This window comes from Lolium rigidum, chromosome 1, assembly GCF_022539505.1.
Source record: "Lolium rigidum isolate FL_2022 chromosome 1, APGP_CSIRO_Lrig_0.1, whole genome shotgun sequence".
In the NCBI taxonomy this organism is placed as follows: Eukaryota; Viridiplantae; Streptophyta; class Magnoliopsida; order Poales; family Poaceae; genus Lolium; species Lolium rigidum.
In genome coordinates, this window is record NC_061508.1 from 255,625,614 (window position 1) to 255,646,588 (window position 20,975).

General features: G+C 46.6%; 1 protein-coding gene across 1 annotated transcript; it reads left to right on the top strand.

The window, feature by feature from the left end:
- Nucleotides 1-18,299: 18,299 nt before the first annotated feature.
- On the top strand, nucleotides 18,300-18,863 carry LOC124657664 (RING-H2 finger protein ATL39-like). Its single transcript, XM_047196182.1, has one exon. It carries the CDS (start codon nucleotides 18,300-18,302, stop codon nucleotides 18,861-18,863), a length of 564 nt encoding a protein of 187 aa, XP_047052138.1.
- The last annotated feature ends 2,112 nt before the right edge of the window (nucleotides 18,864-20,975 follow it).

Consider the following 20,975-nt stretch of genomic DNA (forward strand, 5'->3'; position numbering starts at 1 on the left):
GAGAATAATAATGATAGCTACTTTGTTGAATTTGCTCCTACTACAACTAATGAAATTGATTATGCTTATGTGGGTAGTAATAATTTTATGCATGAGACTCATGATAAGATTGATTTATGTGATAGTTATACTGTTGAGTTTGCTCATGATGCTACTGAAAGTTATTATGAGAGAGGAAAATATGGTTGTAGAAATTTTCATGTTACTAAAACACCTCTCTATGTGCTGAAATTTTTGAAGCTACACTTGTTTTATCTTCCTATGCTTGTCGCTTTGCTCTTCATGAACTTGTTTATTTACAAGATTCCTATGCATAGGAAGTGGGTTAGACTTAAATGTGTTTTGAAATTGCCTCTTGATGCTCTTTTTTGCTTCAAATACTATTTCTTGCGAGTGCATCATTAAAATTACTGAGCCCATCTTAATGGCTATAAAGAAAGAACTTCTTGGGAGATAACCCATGTGTTTATTTTACTACAGCACTTTTATTTTATATTTGTGTCTTGGAAGTTGTTACTACTGTAGCAACCTCTCCTTATCTTTGTTTTATTGCATTGTTGTGCCAAGTAAAGTCTTTGATAGTAAGGTTCATACTAGATTTGGATTACTGCGCAGAAACAGATTTCTTTGCTGTCACGAATCTGGGCAAAATTCTCTGTAGGTAACTCAGAAAATTATGCCAATTTACGTGAGTGATCCTCAGATATGTACGCAACTTTCATTCAATTTGAGCATTTTCATTTGAGCAAGTCTGGTGCCTCAATAAAATTCGTCTTTATGAACTGTTCTGTTTTGACAGATTCTGCCTTTTATTTCGCATTGCCTGTTTTGCTATGCTTGATGGATTTTTCGATTCCATTAACTTTCAGTAGCCTTGTGCAATGTCCAGAAGTGTTAAGAATGATTGTGTCACCTCTGAACATGTAAATTTTAATTGTGCACTAACCCTCTAATGAGTTGTTTTGAGTTTGGTGTGGAGGAAGTTTTCAAGGATCAAGAGAGGAGGATGATACAATATGATCAAGAAGAGTGAAAGATCTAAGCTTGGGGATGCCCCGGTGGTTCATCCCTGCATATTTCAAGAAGACTCAAGCATCTAAGCTTGGCGATGCCCAATGCATCCCCTTCTTCATCGACAAATTATCAGGTTCCTTCTCTTGAAACTATATTTTTATTCGGTCATATCTTATGTACTTTACTTGGAGCGTCTGTTTGTTTTTGTTTTTGTTTTTGTTTGAATAAATGTTTGTGTGGGAGAGAGACACGCTCCGCTGGTTCGTATGAACACATGTGTTCTTAGCTTTTAATGTTCATGGCGAAGGTTGAAACTGCTTCGTTAATTGTTATATGGTTGGAAACGGGAAATGCTACATGTAGTAATTGGTAAAATGTCTTGGATAATATGATACTTGGCAATTTTTGTGCTCATGTTTAAGCTCTTGCATCATATACTTTGCACCTATTAATGAAGAAATACATAGAGCTTGCTAAAATTTGGTTTGCATAATTGGTCTCTCTAAGGTCTAGATAATTCCTAGTAAGAGTTTGAACAACAAGGAAGACGGTGTAGAGTCTTATAATGTTTACAATATGTCTTTTATGTGAGTTTTGCTACACCGCTTCATACTTGTGTTTGTTTCAAATAACCTTGCTATCCTAAGCCTTGTATCGAGAGGGAATACTTCTCATGCATCCAGAATACTTGAGCCAACCACTATGTCATTTGTGTCTACCATACGTACCTACTACATGGTATTTCTCCGCCATTCCAAAGTAAATTGCTTGAGTGCTACCTTTAAATTTCTATCCTTTACCTTTGCAATATATAACTCATGGGATAAATAGCCTAAAAACTATTATGGTATTGAATATGTACTTATGCACTTTATCTCTTATTAAGTTGCTTGTTGTGCGATAACCATGTTCCTGGGGACGCCATCAACTACTCTTTGTTGAATATCATGTGAGTTGCTATGCATGTCCGTCTTGTCCGAAGTAAGGGAGATTTACCGCTAGAATGGTTAGAGCATGCATAATGTTAGAGAAGAACATTGGGCCGCTAACTAAAGCCATGATCCATGGTGGAAGTTTCAGTTTTGGACAAATATCCTCAATCTCATATGAGAAAATTAATAATTGTTGAATGCTTATGCATAAAAGAGGAGTCCATTATCTGTTGTCTATGTTGTCCCGGTATGGATGTCTAAGTTGAGAATGATCAATAGCGAGAAATCCAATGCGAGCTTTCTCCTTAGACCTTTGTACGAGCGGCATAGAGGTACCCCTTTGTGACACTTGGTTAAAACATATGCATTGCAATGATAATCCAGGTAATCCGAGCTAATTAGGACAAGGTGCGGGCACTATTAGTATACTATGCATGAGGCTTGCAACTTGTAGGATATAATTTACATAATACATATGCTTTATTACTACCGTTGACAAAATTGTTTCTTGTTTTCAAAATAAAAGCTCTAGCACAAATATAGCAATCAATGCTTCCCTCTGCGAAGGGCCTTTCTTCTACTTTTATATTGAGTCAGTTTACCTATTTCTCTCCATCTCAAGAAGCAAACACTCGTGTGAACTGTGCATTGATTCCTACATACTTGCATATTGCACTTGTTATATTACTTTGCGTTGACAACTATCCATGAGATATACATGTTACAAGTTGAAAGCAACCGCTGAAACTTAATCTTCCTTTGTGTTGCTTCAATACCTCTACTTTGAATTATTGCTTTATGAGTTAACTCTTATGCAAGACTTATTGATGCTTGTCTTGAAGTACTATTCATGAAAAGTCTTTGCTATATGATTCATTTGTTTACTCATGTCATTTACCATTGTTTGGATCGCTGCATTCATTACATATGCTTACAATAGTATGATCAAGGTTATGATGGCATGTCACTCCAGAAATTATCTTTGTTATCGTTTACCTGCTCGGGACGAGCATAAACTAAGCTTGGGGATGCTGATACGTCTCCGACGTATCGATAATTTCTTATGTTCCATGCCACATTATTGATGATATCTACATGTTTTATGCATACTTTATGTCGTTTTTATGCGTTTTCCGGAACTAACCTATTGACGAGATGCCGAAGGGCCAGTTGCTGTTTTCTGCTGTTTTTAGTTTCAAAAATCCTAGTAAGGAAATATTCTCGGAATCGGACGAAATCAACGCCCAGCATCTTAGGATCCCACGAAGCTTCCAGAACACCCGAGAGGAGCCAGAGGGGGCCACAGGCCCACCAGACACTACCCTGGCGCGGCCAAGGGGGGGCTGCGCGCCCCCCTGTTGTTTCGTCGCCTCGTTGACATTCTGACACCGCCTCTTCGCCTATATAAAGGTCCCTGACCTAAAACTTGGATACGGAAAAGCCACGGTACGAGAAACCTTACAGAGCCGCTGCCATCGCGAAGCCAAGATCTGGGGGACAGGAGTCTCTGTTCCGGCACGCCGCCGGGATGGGGAAGTGCCCCCGGAAGGCTTCTCCATCGACACCACCGCCATCTTCATCACCGCTGCTGTCTCCCATGAGGAGGGAGTAGTTCTCCATCGAGGCTAAGGGCTGTACCGGTAGCTATGTGGTTAATCTCTCTCCTATGTACTTCAATACAATGATCTCATGAGCTGCTTTACATGATTGAGATTCATATGAGTTTTGTATCACAATTCATCTATGTGCTACTCTAGTGATATTATTAAAGTAGTTTATTCCTCCTGCACGGTGTAATAGTGACAGTGTGTGCATCGTGTAGTACTTGGCGTAGGCTATGATTGTGATCTCTTGTAGATTATGAAGTTAACTATTGCTATGATAGTATTGATGTGATTTATTCCTCCTTTCGTAGCGTGAAGGTGGCAGTGTGCATGCTATGTTAGTACTTGGTTTGGTTATGTTGATCTGTCATGCACTCTAAGGTTATTTAAATATGAACATCGAATATTGTGGAGCTTGTTAACTCCGGCATTGAGGGTTCGTGTAATCCTACACAGCTTAGTGGTGTTCATCATCCAACAAGAGAGTGTAGAGTCTAGCATCTATTTATTTATTCTGTTATGTGATCAATGTTGAGAGTGTCCACTAGTGAAAGTATGATCCCTAGGCCTTGTTCCTAAATACTGCTATCGTTGTTTGTTTACTGTTCTACTGCATATGTACTGTCCGCAATATTACCACCATCAACTACACGCCAGTCCTAGGCAGCAAAGCACTTTTCTGGTGACGTTACTACTGCTCATACTTATTCATACCACCTGTATTTCACTATCTCTTCGCCAAACTAGTGCACCTATTAGGTGTGTTGGGGACACAAGAGACTTCTTGCTTTGTGGTTGCAGGGTTGCTTGAGAGGGATATCTTTGACCTCTTCCTCCCTGAGTTCGATAAACCTTGGGTGATCCACTTAAGGGAAACTTGCTGCTGTTCTACAAACCTCTGCTCTTGGAGGCCCAACACTGTCTACAAGAATAGAAGCACCCGTAGACATCAAAGATCCAAGCATATTATATTTAGTAAAGACTTTTCTAGCTTCTCTTGCTACATCACCAAATTCTTTAAGAAGGGTTTCTAAGACAAAATCTTTCTTTTCTCCTTCTTCCATATCACCTAGTGTAAGGAACATATGCTGCATTACGGGGTTGAGGTTAACAAATCTAGCTTCTAACATGTGTACCAAAGAAGCAGCATCAATTTCATAAGTAGGAGCAAGTTCTACCAAGTGTCTATCTTCAAAATCTTCAACCGTACTAATATGAGTGAAAAAATCTTCTATATTATCTTTCCCAAGGATAGACCCTCGGCCTACCGGTACATCTTTAAGAATAAACTTAGGAGGAAACATGATGAAATAAGGAAAGCAAATGCAAGTAACTAATTTTTTTGTGTTTTTAATACAGCAAACAAGATAGCAAGTAAAGTAAAACTAGCAACTAATTTTTTGTATTTTGTTTTAGTGCAGCAAACAAAGTAGTAAATAAAAGTAAAGCAAGACAAAAACAAAGTAAAGAGATTGGAGGTGGAGACTCCCCTTGCAGCGTGTCTTGATCTCCCCGGCAACGGCGCCAGAAATTTAGCTTGACACGCGTACAGCACGCGACCGTTGGGAACCCCAAGTGGAAGGTGTGATGCGTACAGCATTAAGTTTCCCTCAGTAAGAAACCAAGGTTTATCGAACCAGTAGGAGTCAAGAAGCACACTGAAGGTTGATGGCGGCGGAGTGTAGTGCGGCGCAACACCAGGGATTCCGGCGCCAACGTGGAACCTGCACAACACAACCAAAGTACTTTGCCCCAACGTGACAGTGAGGTTGTCAATCTCACCGGCTTGCTGTAACAAAGGATTAGATGTATAGTGTGGATGATGATTGTTTGCGGAAAACGATGAGAACGAGTATTGCGAGTTGATTGTATTCGATGTTAAGAATGGACCGGGGTCCACAGTTCACTAGAGGCGTCTCTCCCATAAGAATAAGCATGTTGGGTGAACAAATTACAGTTGGGCAATTGACAAATAAAGAGGGCATGACCATGCACATACATGTTATGATGAGTATTGTGAGATTTAATTGGGCATTACAACAAAGTACATAGACCGCTATCCAGCATGCATCTATGCCTAAAAAGTCCACCTTCAGGTTATCATCCGAACCCCTTCCAGTATTAAGTTGCAAACAACAGAGAATTGCATTAAGTATGGTGCGTAATGTAATCAACGAATATATCCTTAGACATAGCATTGATGTTTTATCCCTAGTGGCAACAGCGCATCCACAACCTTAGAGGTTTCTGTCACTCCTCCAGATTTAATGGAGACATGAACCCACTATCGAGCATAAATACTCCCTCTTGGAGTTACAAGTATCAACTTGGCCAGAGCCTCTACTAGCAACGGAGAGCATGCAAGATCATAAACAACACATAGATGATATTGATAATCAACATAACATAGCATTCACTTATTCATCGGATCCCAACAAACACAACATATAGCATTACGGATAGATGATCTTGATCATGTTAGGCAGCTCACAAGATCCAACAATGATAGCACAATTAGGAGAAGACGACCATCTAGCTACCGCTATGGACCCATAGTCTAGGGGTGAACTACTCACTCATCACTCCGGAGGCGACCATGGCGGTGAAGAGTCCTCCGGGAGATGATTCCCCTCTCCGGCGAGGTGCCGGAGGCGATCTCCTGAATCCCCGAGATGGGATTGGCGGCGGCGGCGTCTCTGGAAGGTTTTCCGTATCGTGGCTCTCGGTACTGGAGTTATTATCGACGAAGGCTTAAATAGGCGGAGGAGGTAGGTTTAGGGGCGACGCGAGGGGCCCACACAGTAGGCCGGCGCGGCCAGGGCTTGGGCCGCGCCGCCCTGTTGTGTGGCCGCCTCGTCGCCCCATTTCGTTTCCTCTCCGAACTTCTGGAAGCTTCGTGAAAAAATAAGATCCTGGGCGTTGATTTCGTCCAATTCCGAGAATATTTCCTTACTAGGATTTCTGAAACCAAACACAGCAGAAAACAACAACTGGCTCTTCGGCATCTCGTTAATAGGTTAGTGCCGGAAAATGCATAAATATGACATAAAGTGTGCATGAAACATGTAGGTATCATCAATAAAGTGGCATGGAACATAAGAAATTATCGATACGTTGGAGACGTATCAGCGGCAGCCTGGCAGTTCGAGCGAGGAAGAAGAAGTGATCGCTCGCGCGCCGCCCGCAATTATTTATAGGGAGGGGCTTTAGTCGCGGTTGGTGTTGCCAACCGCGACTAAAGCCCTTTTTTCGCCCCTTTTTGCGGTTCTCGCGGAAATGACCTTTAGTCGCGGTTGGCCTGGCCAACCGCGACTAAAGGCCTTTTTCAAAATCATTTCATTTTCTAAATGTGAAAAATAAAACTAATTCATTTCTAAATGTGAAAAATACAAATAATATATCAAAAAATTCAGAAAAATAAAACTAATTCATTTCAAAATCTTTAAAATACAAATTATATATCAAAAAAAATCAGAAAAATAAAACTAATTCATTTCAATATGTTAAAAATACAAATAATATATAAAAAAATTAAGAAAAATAAAACTAATTCAATTCAAAATGTTAAAAATACAAATAATATATCAAAAAATTCAAAAAAATAGAACTAATTCATTTCAAAATCTTAAAAATACAAATAATATATCAAAAAATTAAGAAAAATAAAACTAATTCAATGAAAAATGTTAAAACTACAAATAATATATCAAAAAATTCAGAAAAATAGAACTAATTCATTTCAAAATCTTAAAAATACAAATAATATATCAAAAAATTCAGAGAAGTTCTTCCCGGCCGCCTCTGTCTTCCCACAAGTTCTTTCCGGCCCGTCTTCCCGCCAGTTCTTTCCCTTCTATGTCTTCCCGCCAGTTCTTTCCCGCCTATGTCGTTGCCGGGTTGCTTCGGACCTTTGATGAGCACTGGCATCATAATGAACTTCCGCTTCATGCACAACCAAGGAGGAAGGTTGTAGATGCATAGAGTCACGGGCCAGGTGCTATGGCTGGAGCTCTGCTCGCCAAAAGGATTCATGCCATCCGTACTTAGACCAAATCTTATGTTCCTTGCGTCGACTTGCAAAATCTTTGAACTCTCTCGTCCATCTTTCTCCATTGCGTTCCATCTGCGGGGTGTCTCAACTGCCCGTCCGACTTACGGTCCTCTTTGTGCCATCGCAACAACTTGGCATGCTCTTTGTTCCCGAACGGACGTTTCAACCGTGGTATTATAGGAGCATACCACATCACCTTGGCGGGAACCCTCTTCCCGGGTTTCGGCCCTCAACATCGTCACCGGGGTCATCGCCTCGATCTTATAACGCAATGCGGTGCATACCGGGCATTCATTCAAATTCTCGTATTCACCGCGGTAGAGGATGCGGTCGTTGATGCATGCATGCATCTTCGAACCTCTAAACCTAGAGGGCAAACAACCTTCTTTGCTTCGTACGTATCGGCGGGCAACTCGTTATTCTTTGGAAACATATTCTTCAACATTTTCAGCAAGTTTTCAAATCCTGAGTCGCCTACACCTTCCTGTGCCTTCCATTTCAGCAAATCCGAGTGTGCAGCCCAGCTTTTTCGGACCATTATCGCATCCGGGTACAGCGACTTTTTGTGATCCTCTAACATGCGATCCAAATTCTCCCTCTCCTTTTCGGTTTCACGACTTCTCCGTGCATCGGCAATGGTCCGACCAAGATCATCAACGGGCTCATCACGTGCCTCTTCTTCACCTTCCCTTCACCTTCCCCACCTTCGACATCCTCCATGAAAGTATCACCGAAATGATCAAGATAGTTGTCATCGATGAAATCATCCCCTTCTTCATCTTCTTCCATTATAACCCCTCTTTCTCCATGCTTGGTCCAACAATTATAGCTTGGCATGAAACCCTGCCGAAGCAGGTGCATGTGAACATCTCTTGAGGAAGAGTAACCCTTTTGATTCTTACAGGCAACACATGGACAGATAACAAAACCCCACTGCTTATTCGCATTAGCCACTACGAGGAAATCTTTCAAACCCGTAGTGAACTCGCAGGAGAGTCGGTTACCGTACATCCATTGCCGATTCATCTGCATTATTATAATATAAAATATATAATTAACCATCATGCATTTGTTAAACTAACTAGCTACAAACAATAGAACAGTGGCGGAGCCAGCAGGGTGGAAGGGTGGGGCGGACCCCACCCTAAGATTTGGCCCAGCCCATATATCTTCTATAGAAAATGAGAAAAAAAATCATAAAAGCCCAGCTCAGTTAGGTCTGCCCCACCCTAACAAAATGGGCTAGATTCGCCACTGCAATAGAAAGTAACAATGAACTACACACATGCATATTTTATCAATGACACATGAAATGTTCAAGTTGCTAACCGCGATCGAGGAGAAAAAAATAAATGAGGAAGCTCAAGTGTGGCTCCGACACTTCGTATCATGTTTGTTTCATACTCTTGGGGCATTTCATCAAACACCTTGTGTGCATAAGAGGAACCAAAAGCAAACCTAACACCCCCTTGGGAAGTTTGTGAAGAGAATGGCTCCAAATGCTAAGTGTTGGCTGCTGGATGGGTATATACAGGGGAGGGGCTTTAGTCGCGGTTGGCTTGGCAAACCGTGACTAAAGGTGCCTGAAGGCCTTTAGTCGCGGTTGGCCTAGCCAACCGCGACTAAAGACCCTCACGTGCACCAGCTGGCCAGCGAGCGCCCTGGGCCCAGGCCTTTGGTGGCGGTTCGTCTCCCGAACCGCGACTAAAGGTCCCATTAGTCGCGATTCGAAATATTTGGGGACTAATAGGGCTGGATGAAAGACCCTTTTTCCACCAGTGGCATATTACTAAGCTAGCACCTCACTTGCGCTATGGCTTGTCCTCCAACGACTCTAACCTCAACTTTATCCGCTTCAGTGGCATCCAGACGTGGGATGACCAGCATGTAGTACTTGCAAAGTTCAGGATCGTGTGTCTGTCGTGAGTGCTGGGAACTTTCGAAAGATTTTCAGGATACAAAAGTTGGAGTCGGAAACTGCGTGTGTCTTGCCCGTAGCCGGCTGCGTGTGCCGTGCATGTAAAATAATTTTGGAGATTGTCAGTGATATATCTCACAATCATGCAAAATCTTAAATATATATTTTTACTTTGTGCTAGACAAAAATAACAAAATCTGACATATTTTTTAGAGATTTGAAAATGACTAAGATCTGCACTTTTGTCAATTTTGTGCAGTTTAAAATATAAAGTATTTTGAAATTGATGTTTTATGAGTTTGTGGGATACATTATTATCTATATGCAGATTTTTTTCAAATTTTTTTGAACTTAAAAATATAATTTTTTATTTATTTGAAAAAGATCGCTGCTGCACCAAATCTCTGTCCAATCAATTCGCATTTCCTAATTTTATTATTTTTTTTTTTTTTTGAACAGAAGAAGGCCCCAAAGGACCTATAGACCACTTATATTAATATAAACACAGTACATTTTACATCTAGATCCAAAGGAGACAGGAAAAAACAAGTTGGTCCCTAACTTATGCAAGGAGAACCTCAACATCCTGATGGAAAACGCAATCAGGTCCAAGACTCTTCCAAAGTGAGCATAGCATCGCCGGCACCGGGGACGAAACCTCTTGGTACGACGAAGCCTCCAAGGCTGCTCCAAAGAACTCGCGAGGAGAGAGCCACTGCCTCCCATCTGGCTCACTGGCCGGGAGGAATGAGGATGGCCGCCCTTCGACCTGAAGAAACAATGGCGCGGAGACCGCCAATCGACCAACTTCGTGGGCGGCGTCGCTTCCAGAGAAGACCGCCCTTCAACCACTACGTTGGGCGGCGTAGCTCCAAAACCACCATTGTTGATGTGCTCAGAACCTAGATGCGATCTCAAAACACCAGAGAAGAGCTTCACCTTGAGCAACGAAAAAAGTGGACCGTGGAAGATGAGCTCCACCTGACCTCCATGAGGCCGCTGAATCCAAGCCCCGTCAGCACCACCTCGGCAGCCGCGGACAGCAGGAGAGAGCGACCGGAAACAGCAGACGATTTTATTGAACCAGCTCTGACCAACTCCTTTCCCGTGAGAGATCCACCATGGATTTGTCAAGCAGAAAAGAGGAGGCCTGGATCCGGCGTCGCTGCGAGTCACCGGAAACCAGCCGGAGAGAAAAAGGGAGAAGAACGGCATATAGTCAAACGCCACAAGGGACAAAATACAAAGAAAGCCTAATCTACAGACTACTCTATTGCCGGTACCATCCCTTCGCACTCGTCGCACGGCAACGCCGGCGGCCGAGGCTCCGGTCCGGCCCGGAAAAACGGAGAGGACGACCAGAGACGGGGAGTAATTTTATTTCGTACTCAATCAATGCCTCTGCAGACGACCCAGCAGCATCAAACGGAAAAAAAAAATCCACTCTCTGTGTCCTGCATCAGCACGTTACCAAACAGCCCAGACTTCTCTGGAGAAAGATCCCCAATTCTCTCGGTGTTGGCAAATGCTTCTGCACCTTCATGGATTTAACATATACGGCTTCCTTTTCCTCTCCGTAGAGCAAAAATTCGTGCAGCTCCGCGAGTTCGAATTTTTTATGGCGCAGTGATGGAGTCCTCTACGGCGCTATTTTTCCGGCCCACGGATCTGGAGCGTCGCCGAATACTTCTCATCATCTTCACGCTTGTATCTCCTTTGCAGATCAAATCGGAAATCAGGCTACCCAAGGTGCCGCACGCAGCGGCTGATTATGGCGCGGAGGTTGTCAACTCTGGGGCGTAATCGGAAATCAGCCTACCTAAGGTGCCACACACGGCGGCTGATTATGGCGCGGAGGTTGTCAACTCTGGGGCGTAAAAATTCATCTTCTCACCGGCGAGGTTTGCGAATCACAAGTCGCCGCGAACAGGAGGATCGGGGAGAGGAAGATCTGAAGGATGGATTTAAAAACGGCCGTGCGTGTCAGCTGGTGCTGGCCTCATATGCGGAGGCGTCGCGCGCCACAACCGCTGTTCTTGGCTCGAGCGTGCAGGTCCCATCCCTTCGGTTCTCGCCGTCGGCGGGGGCGGGGTGGAGGAGAGCGGATGGAGCAGAGGCAGCGACGAAGAGCAGACTGCTGCGGGGCTTGGGGTAAAGAAAAGAACTCGAGAAATTTTTTCACTTGTGGATGGCAGTGGTGGGTAATTTAGATTAACTTGAGGGGTAGTTTAAAGTTGGACGGACGATCGAGAGAGAAACCCTTTTGCTCTTATTATTAGGTATAGACTAGCAAAAATACCCGTGCGTTGCATCGGGAGAAACAAATACTAAGATGTTACCTAGTTGGTTACATGTTTTTCTAATCCCGACCAATCAATTTGAGTGCTTCCAGAGCTACATCATCTCGCTGTAGTGCTTCTTCTTGTCATTGCAACGAGAGAGATAACCCGACAAAGTAAATTCTTTGCTGGTATAATGCATACTAAAAAGCTGTAGTGCTTCTTCTTTTCATTGCAACGAGAGAGATAACCCGACAAAGTAAATTTTTTGCTGGAATAATGCATACTAAAAATACTCAAATAGTAGATATTTTATGTGTTCCAAATAACACAAACATTTTGTAGCCAACTCACACCTGGTCAAAAAGAAACTAAAAGGTGAGAAAAATCCATCAAGCAACCTTGTCTAGTGTATATATAGCATTCAAGCCCTTCTCCAAAATCATACTTCATTCAAAGGTCTTAACCAGACAAACCAGACATAATGCACACCATAGTATTTAATTAGTATAGATATATACATCTATTGTATCATTAATTAATGTGTAAAAATACTCCATAATTTTTGTAGAAGAAACCAACGACATATTTATGAAAACAAAACCATCAAGTTAATCCTTTAGGACTAATCTAGTAACCAAGACCAGCCGTGGTGCAACAATCAGGCTACAACAAATTCGCATGGTCGGACAATCATCCACAACAAACTGAATTCAGGACCTCTAAGATACGTCGGATGTTATATTCAGCTTGGCCACAAGAAAATACAGGTATCCAAGGCTCAACGCAGATTCTAACAAAACCTGATCTGTGATATTTGTTCTATACTTAGAGAATTCAGTCGCAGGGGCAGGCATACATCATCAAGGCAGCACGGCCGGTGTATGCGTCCTGGAGGTTCCTGGCACTGATTCATCCCAGACTCAAACAGGCGACAGGAGGCCGTCCTTGACAGGTCCGCCGTCGTCCGCCCGCGCGGCACACACACAAGTCACAGCAGACCGGCAGACAACGGGAGAAACTGTAGTCGAACACCACGTCAGGGAAGACCTCCACGGGGACAACCCAGACTGACGAGCGGATCCATCTCCCCCATGCCGGCATAGAGGCGACTTCAATAGGATGGTGTCGATGGGCCCTCTTCCACCGATTTGGTGAGGAGCAGGGGAACCTTGCACCTCCTTGCGTACCGGCGGCGGCAATCAGACAGATCGAGCACAGCATGCGGCTGAGCAGAGAGGTAGTCGGGAAAGGATCTCGGCGGCTAGGACGTCTCTGTCATGCCGGCGGTTCCTGTGTCTCTGCGATGTCGCGGCGCATCATCCATATCGTCGAGCGTCTCACACGTTACGTCCACGTCGCCGTCTCGCCGATCACTGCATCATCAACTCTCGTGGACGGGCGAGCTTGATGCTGGCGGTGAGGAATCGTTGAGATTGCGGGCGATGTGCGGCCTTTATTGAAGCAAATCCAGGCGTCTGGATCGAATTGGACATCGTAAAGCTAGCAATCAAGTGGTCCGGGTGAACTTGGACATCCTGATGGACTCGGTTCCAGAAGACATACGACGGATGGCAAGCCATGTTACGCGAGCGATGCTAACACGAACCTAGACCGACGTAGGAAACGTTGCGACGGTTGACACGGACCTAACCACGGAAACGCTTTTGCTTTTATTATTAGGTATAGATAGACCATGTTTTTTTGAAATTCAAATCAAGATTATTCTCTAATGGGCCGGCCACACTGGGGAGCATCGCTCATTCTTTTCTCTCTGCGTGCAGTCATATCTTGTAGCCCATTAAGCTGGCCCAATGAAGATGCCTGACGGAAGGATACTACGCTAAGAGCATCTCCAACAGACGCGCTACATCGGCCGCGCTGCAAAAAAATGGCCGGTATACCGCGCGCGGGAGGGAATCAGGCGCTCCAGCAAGCGCGGTAAACGGCATCGAGGAGACACCTTGGTAACTGTGTGTAGAGGGCGGAAATTGCTTGAAAATAGGACAAGACAGAGAAAGAATGGGCCCAGCGGGTCACGTCTTGTCAGTCAAAATCAAGACATCGATAAAACGTCATCAATGACGTCATAAAGAATGCCTGGAGCACTCGAAGGAATAAAAAGCTATCGGATGGTGAACTTGAGTCTATGCACAGATTGCGAAGCATCTGCGCTTAGACTCGGGGGCTACTCCCATCGGGAGCGCTGACGCGCACCCGATATATTGAGGACTCGAAGAAAAAGGATGAAGGAAAAGATGATTGCTTAGCTCGAGTCTGCGCCAATTGCAAGCACCCGTGCCCAGACTCGGGGGCTACTCCCATCGGGAGCGCTGGACGCGCACCCGACAAAAATTTTTGCGCTCCAGGATCATGCCCGGGGACTTGATTCTGTGTAGAGTAACGTTGTTTTACCATCGGTAGTTAACCAACAAAAGTTGGGCACGTTATTCATTATCCCTTGCAAGTGGAAAATATATCGGATGACCTATGAAGACCTGCAGAAAACTTCGTCAGAGAAGAATGTTCGAGTAGTACAACTTGAGTCTACGCACGGATTGCAAGCATCCGTACCTAGACTCGGGGGGCTACTCCCATCGGGAGCGCTGACGCGCACCCGACAAAAAGGACGATGATGATTGAAGATGAACAAAGACAATCAAGGAGAAGAACATCAACAGAAGACATGCTTCAGTCTCTACCTGAACAACGTTCGGCTAGACACTCGGGGGCTACTGACGTGGGCATTACCCTTCGGGTAACCGACATTGCACTATCCTGTATTGATTAGTTGGAGGCCCATGAAGATACCTGGAGGCAAGATGGGTCACCTGGGCGACGCACTAGAGGAATCCTTGGCGGGCAAGACAAGGAAGCGGCCGAACAAGGAAAGATTAGATCTAAAGCTGTTGTAAACCTAGTCGTACTTGGTTAGACCTCTTGAGACCTGGCCTCCTATATAAAGGCCAGGAGAGGGGCTGCCGAGGGAGAGAACCAATCGTAGCAATACTAGCCACCAGAAAGTCCAGAGCTAGGTCACCGTAGCACTTAGCCTCTCGACGAGATCTCTGCCGAACTATTCGGCACCCCATTGTAACCCATTATCAACATAATCAAGAACTGACAGGCAAGACGTAAGGGTTTTACCTCATCGAGGGCCCCGAACCTGGGTAAATCGCTCTTCCCGCTTGTCTGTGAACCGATGTCTCGTGTCAGCTTGAAGGATTCCGCTAACCCTAAGCCCCAAACGGAGGGCATTGCCGAGGAGTACCCTCGACAGCGGTGCTGTAAAAAATTTAGAGTGTGCGGCATTTTGCACAAACCGGAGCGGCATATCTGACGCGTCGGCTACAGCGTGCGGCATCTCTCGTCCAAGCGCGAAAAAAACCCCGCGCTGAAACTTGCTCTTCCGCGTCGCCGCCCGAGCGCCCAATCTGTCGTCTTCGCGCGCCGCCGGTGAAATCCCGACGATGGACGACCCCTCTGGCAACCCACCGACCCCTCCCTACTTCGTCCCACCCTCCGCCGCCGCCACCACTTCCGCCGCGCCACCGCCAAACCCTAGCGGCGGCGCCGACGGCGGTAATGCAACAGCTGCTACGCGCGCGCTCTTCGTCCCGCCGCGCGGGGCGCTGCACCTTAGGCGCAGCCGCTGCGCAGATGGCAGCCACGCAGGGCGCCGGCAATGCGCGGCCCGCACCGAGGAGGGGGAAGGCGCCGTCGACCAAACGGCCGCACATCGGTGCCGCCTCCGTCGCACCGCCGAAGAAAGAGAAGGCGCCCGCCACCCGCCGGCCGCAGCCTCCTCCTCCGACGACGAACCAGGCGCCTCCTCCGATGATGACGACGACGAACAAGCCGATGGAGTGGAGGAATATGAGGATGTAGATGAGGAAGGAGAAGGGTTGATTGAACCTCGCCATCCCGGTCGGACCACCAACTACACCATAGCGGAGGACAAGTTGCTTTGCAAGACGTGGTTGACAATTGGAATGGATCCAACAACCGGTACCGATCAAACAAGAGAAACATATTAGGTGAGGATGACGGAGTACTTCAACACACACAACACAAGTGGGAACGAGCGAACAATGCGCTCACTTCGGTCCCGTTGGTCCGGCATCAACACCGATTGCCAAAAATGGGCGGGCGTGCAAGCCAACATCGATGTTCTCAATCCAAGTGGCACAAATGAGAATGATATGGTAAGTCAGTCTACTACTATGTTCACCATATGGATCATATGAGAAGAATACAGTTCTACTTCATATAGCTCATCTATTTTCTTTTCCGCATATGTGTAGAACTCTATGGCTCAAGGATTGTTTAGGGATGTGGGAAATAAGAACAAGAAAGGCAACAAGATTCTTGGCAAGCCATTCACCTTGCATCATTGCTATGAAGTGCTAGGGAATGAAGAGAAGTGGAAGACGCGCGGCAAGTTGGATGCGGCAACTATGGCGGCCAATGCTACCGGTGATGCAACAATCATCGATGATGATGATTCAAGTGATGAAGGCAAGAAGAGAAGCTCCACTCCTCACTCCGTCAACAATGGGCGGAGGAATGTGCATGGTAGGAAGACCGCCAAAGATATGAAGGGAAAGAAGGCCGGAGATGATGACATTGCCATTGCTATGGAAAGGATTGCAAATGCAAGGTTGCAAGCAAATGAAGTAGGAAGATGCAACGAAACTTGGAGAAAGAGGCTATGGATGCTATTGAAGCTAGGAGAGCCGCTTTGGAGGAGAGGATTGCCTCCAACGAGGAGAGGAAGTTGGCTTTGGAGGAGAAGAGGCAAGCCACCGATGAGCATGCACGCCTAGCGGAGGAGGAGAGGAAGCTTTTCTTGATGGATACTTCCCATATGGATGAGAGGCAAAAGGAGTACATCAACCTTCTTCGCGATGAAGTGTTGGCCAAAAAGAGATTGTTGGTAGCCAACATGAACACTTCCACGACCGGCATGTTTGGAGGAGGCATGCCGATGTTTGGAGGAGGCATGGGAGGCATGACCGGCATGGGAGGCATGGCCGGCATGGGAAGCATGCCCATGCCCACCATGGGAGGCATGACCAGCATGGGAAGCATGCCCATGGCCGGCATGGGAGGCATGGCCGGCATGGGAGGCATGGCCGGCATGGGAGGCTATGGAGGCATGGCCGGCATGGGAGGACCAAGCTATGGAGGAGTGTTTGGAGGGACTATGGGAGGCTCGGTGAGTGGTGTGTATGGGAGTATGGGAGCACCACCGGGAGGCTTCGTGTCTTCCATGAATGCTACTATTCCTCCTTCAACCCAAGATGACGAGGAACAAGAAGAAGGTGTTGACTTGGAAAATGCGGAAGTGTGATATGCATTTGTGATATGCAAATTATGTGTTCCACTTTGTCCATTTGAACCATATGTCGTGTGTCATTGTTGAACTACGCCATTTTGTGTGTCGTTCTTGAACTATGTGATGTATGCTGCACTTTGTGTCATTTGTTTCATGAATTATGTGTGATTATTTGATCTTTGTGAATGCAAAATAGTCTACAAAACTGTTTTCCGCGCCCGCGCGCGCTGTATTTTGCCGCGCCCGGCGGAGGACCATTTTTTCAGCCCGCGCACGCGCTGCATATTAGCGCGTCCGGCGGAGGAAAAAACGGCACAGCGCGCGCTAGCTGTTTACCGCGCGCAGATTCTGAGTTTTAGCGCGCCGCGTTGGAGATGCTCTAACGAAAAGAAGCCATTACCCCTCAAAAAGAAGAGCAGCTTGAACACCGAGGAGAAGCGGACAAGGATAGGTACTCGCGGCGGGAAGCGCACGCATATAATGTCTTTGCGTATGTACGAGGTTTTACGCGCGTCTATTTTTTTACTCATACATAACATAACGGTGTGAGTGTGACAGACATTCACCATAGAGTACAGTATCGCCAACATTCTTGTCTAGGTCTAATACGGGGCCAGCTTGCTTTCACATCGATCAGCTATACACGGTGCCGCGCAAAAGGGAGAAAAAAAAGGCAGCCAGCTAAAGACAAAGATATATGATGTCCTTTCAGCTAGCTTGCAAACTTGCATTTTCAGCTGCCATCTTTTTACGTCGTCTACCCCGAACCTCAAGACCTCAGCATAAACCCAAACTTAATTGGCTTGGAACAACACGGAGACACAAACTTCTCCCAATGGTTTACGTCCACCCAACAAGCCGGGCGGCTAGCAATTTGCAATAGTACAATTTTATTCCGTACAAACAAAAAACCATGACAGCAGCGTCACCGTACCACCGCCGTACGGTTGCTGTCGCGTACAAACACGATAAATCCTTGTGCCGAGTCCCGTGATTTCCACTTCGTTTCGCGATGAATCAGCGATCACATAGTTTACCCAATTTAACTCCAGCATTTTGCTTTCCAAGCAGTTGCGCTCGCCCGAATCCGCTTATAATAATCCGCTTGGAACTTCGACTATAGTCAGCTAGCTAGTCTGCAGTTAAACCACACGTACGCTCCAATGGCACAATCCCCCCTGGGCTTCGCTCGCTTTGCTCCTCCTCCACTGAGGTTTTCGTTTCGTCCATCGCCGCAGCCGCCGCCGCCACCTTACAGTTACAAGGCGCCGTCCATCGATTCGTCACGAGGCAGGGTCATAGCCGGCGTCTTCATCGGCATCGTCGCCGCCGTGCTCCTGTACATTATCGTGTGCAGCCTCTGCAGGGGGCGTCGCGCTCGCGCCGCGGCCGCCGCCGGGCCGCATCCCATGACGGAAGTGCGGTTGGACGAGCGGCCGCTTAGCCATGCCTTCACCGCCAGCCCGACGGCCGGTCTGCCGGCGTTCACATACACCCTGTCGGTGAAGCATAACGTGGCGGGGCCGGGGCGAGGGGAGGGGGCGGCGACGTGCTCGGTGTGCCTCGCCGCGTTCCAGCTCGGGGACAAGGTGCGGCTGCTGCCGGCGTGCCTGCACCTGTACCACGCGGAGTGCGTCGGCCCGAGGCTGGACGCGTACTCGACGTGCCCGATCTGCCGCTCCGACACCGACACGACGGTGGGCGTCGGACGGCTACCGAATGTTTAGGTTTTGCGCAGCCAGGTGTAGTATAGAGTATGGACGTGCTGCTTTACATATTTATTTATTATTGAAGTCACTGTTTAGTTTCTGTACTGCAATAGGTGTACATACTGACGACTGTAAATTCTTTTTAGATTTATTATTACTGTGCTAGCTTTGGGGTGTGTTTGAAAACGATGTGGACGGCCACAATATACAAAAGATGTATTCGTCTTGTGCGTTTGTGGATGCCGTGAGGATCACCTAGGGCGCGTTTAGTTACCTCGGCCGGATTTTTGCATGACTGGCGCAGTGGAAATAAATCTCTATCTCCTTCGGGACGGGTCACGGTGTTAGGCTGTTGTTTGGTGGTCTGGGCCGATATTTTTGGCCCAACAGAAACGTAATGCTCAGCTTCTTTGGTTACATACGAGCTCAGTGACATGGTGGTTTCACCTCTCACCTCCTCACCTATCACAAAGTCTCACGTCACCGTTTATAAGCTTCGACACGTGGCGATCACGAAGGCAGACACCACCATGGCACCGCTGGTCTCACACCGGTCAAAATCATCACCACGTCCCTGACCACGAAGACGAAGAGCACCATGACACCGTCGGTCACAAGCATGGACACGTCGTCGACCACGAAGATGAATACCACCATGGCACCGTCGTTCACGCCGGTCCCGAGCATCACCACGTCGCCGACCACCAGAACGAAGACAACCATGACGCAGCCGGTCACGTCGGTCACAAGCACCACCATGTCACCGACCACGAAGACGAACATCACCATGACACCGTGTTGACGCCCGTCACAAGCATCACCATGTCATTGACCACGAAGACAAAGACGACCATGACACCACCGGTCACGCCGGTCACAAGCATCACCACGTCACAGATAGGTAGGGTCATCTTTTAGTGGCTTGACTCGGAAAACTCAACTTGTCAAATGAGTCAACCTCAAAGTTGCAACTCGTCGATTAGTCAAGCTACCCAAAATTCGTGATCCAGGGTTGTAGGTATGCATGCGTTCAGCTTCAAAGGAAGAAGCGAGACATTCAACAACATTCAGCAACAATCATTCACCATCATTTAGACGCGGAACCATCTTGGAAGCTTTCAAACTTCAATAATATATGCATAAGCAGGATGACCACCTGTGATCTTACGAGGAAGGTGAAGCATGAATGCATGATCCTCATACCTAGTTTGTCACATATCTTGAAGGCAATAATAGTTGTATTGATTCTAGATTAATATTGCGTGATTACACTGAGAGCCCCTTGGACTGATTATATAGTAGTAAAAGATTTGGGGACTAAGAAGCCTACTAGAGATAGAATCCTAAACTACCAAATATAGCAAACCGTGTCCTGCTCTAATACCTAATTGTGGTATACTCTAACCCCCCCCCCCCCCTCCCCCGCAGTCGGATCGGTAGTGACGCGAATACAGCAAAAGCGTCGCGGACGGTCCGACTGGAGCATAAGCCGAAGGCGCCGACTGGAGAGGGGGCTGGTGGATGATAGCCCTTGATGCCGATGTCGATGTAGCCGGTAGCCAGGGCGTTGTAGTCGCGGTCGATGGAGCCGTGTGTGATTTAATCGCCGTTGATGAAGTTGTTGATGGAGCCGTGTGTGATTTAATCGCCGTTGATGAAGTTGTTGATGTTGATGTTGTTGTGGTCGGTGTCGTCGTGAGCCCGGGGGAAGTCGCCATAGTGATAAAATAAAAGGCGGTTGCAGCGGTAGTCAACTCGAGGTAGACGTAGCTGGATTTGTGGTAGTTGAGGTAGGCGACACGCCGCCCCGAACTTGCCGGGCTCGGGAGCGCGCCGGGACGAAGGCACGCGCCGGTGTTGCCGGTACCGGGCGTGCGAAGACAGGGACCACCATGAACCATGCACGGCAGAGTTGGATGGAGCAGCAGAGAAGGCCTTCGTGTACGGTCGGTTGCGCGCCGTATGCGCCGGAGTAGATGTAATATCCCAGGTAATGGGGTTACAAAAATAGAGGAAACAGATGTGTGCATTGCATTCATGCATAGAAAATCTGGGGAATTTTCGCGCTTTAAAGTAAAACGATCCACGATAACTCGAAGTTTCACTTGACCTTGGTGGAATTGAAGTAGC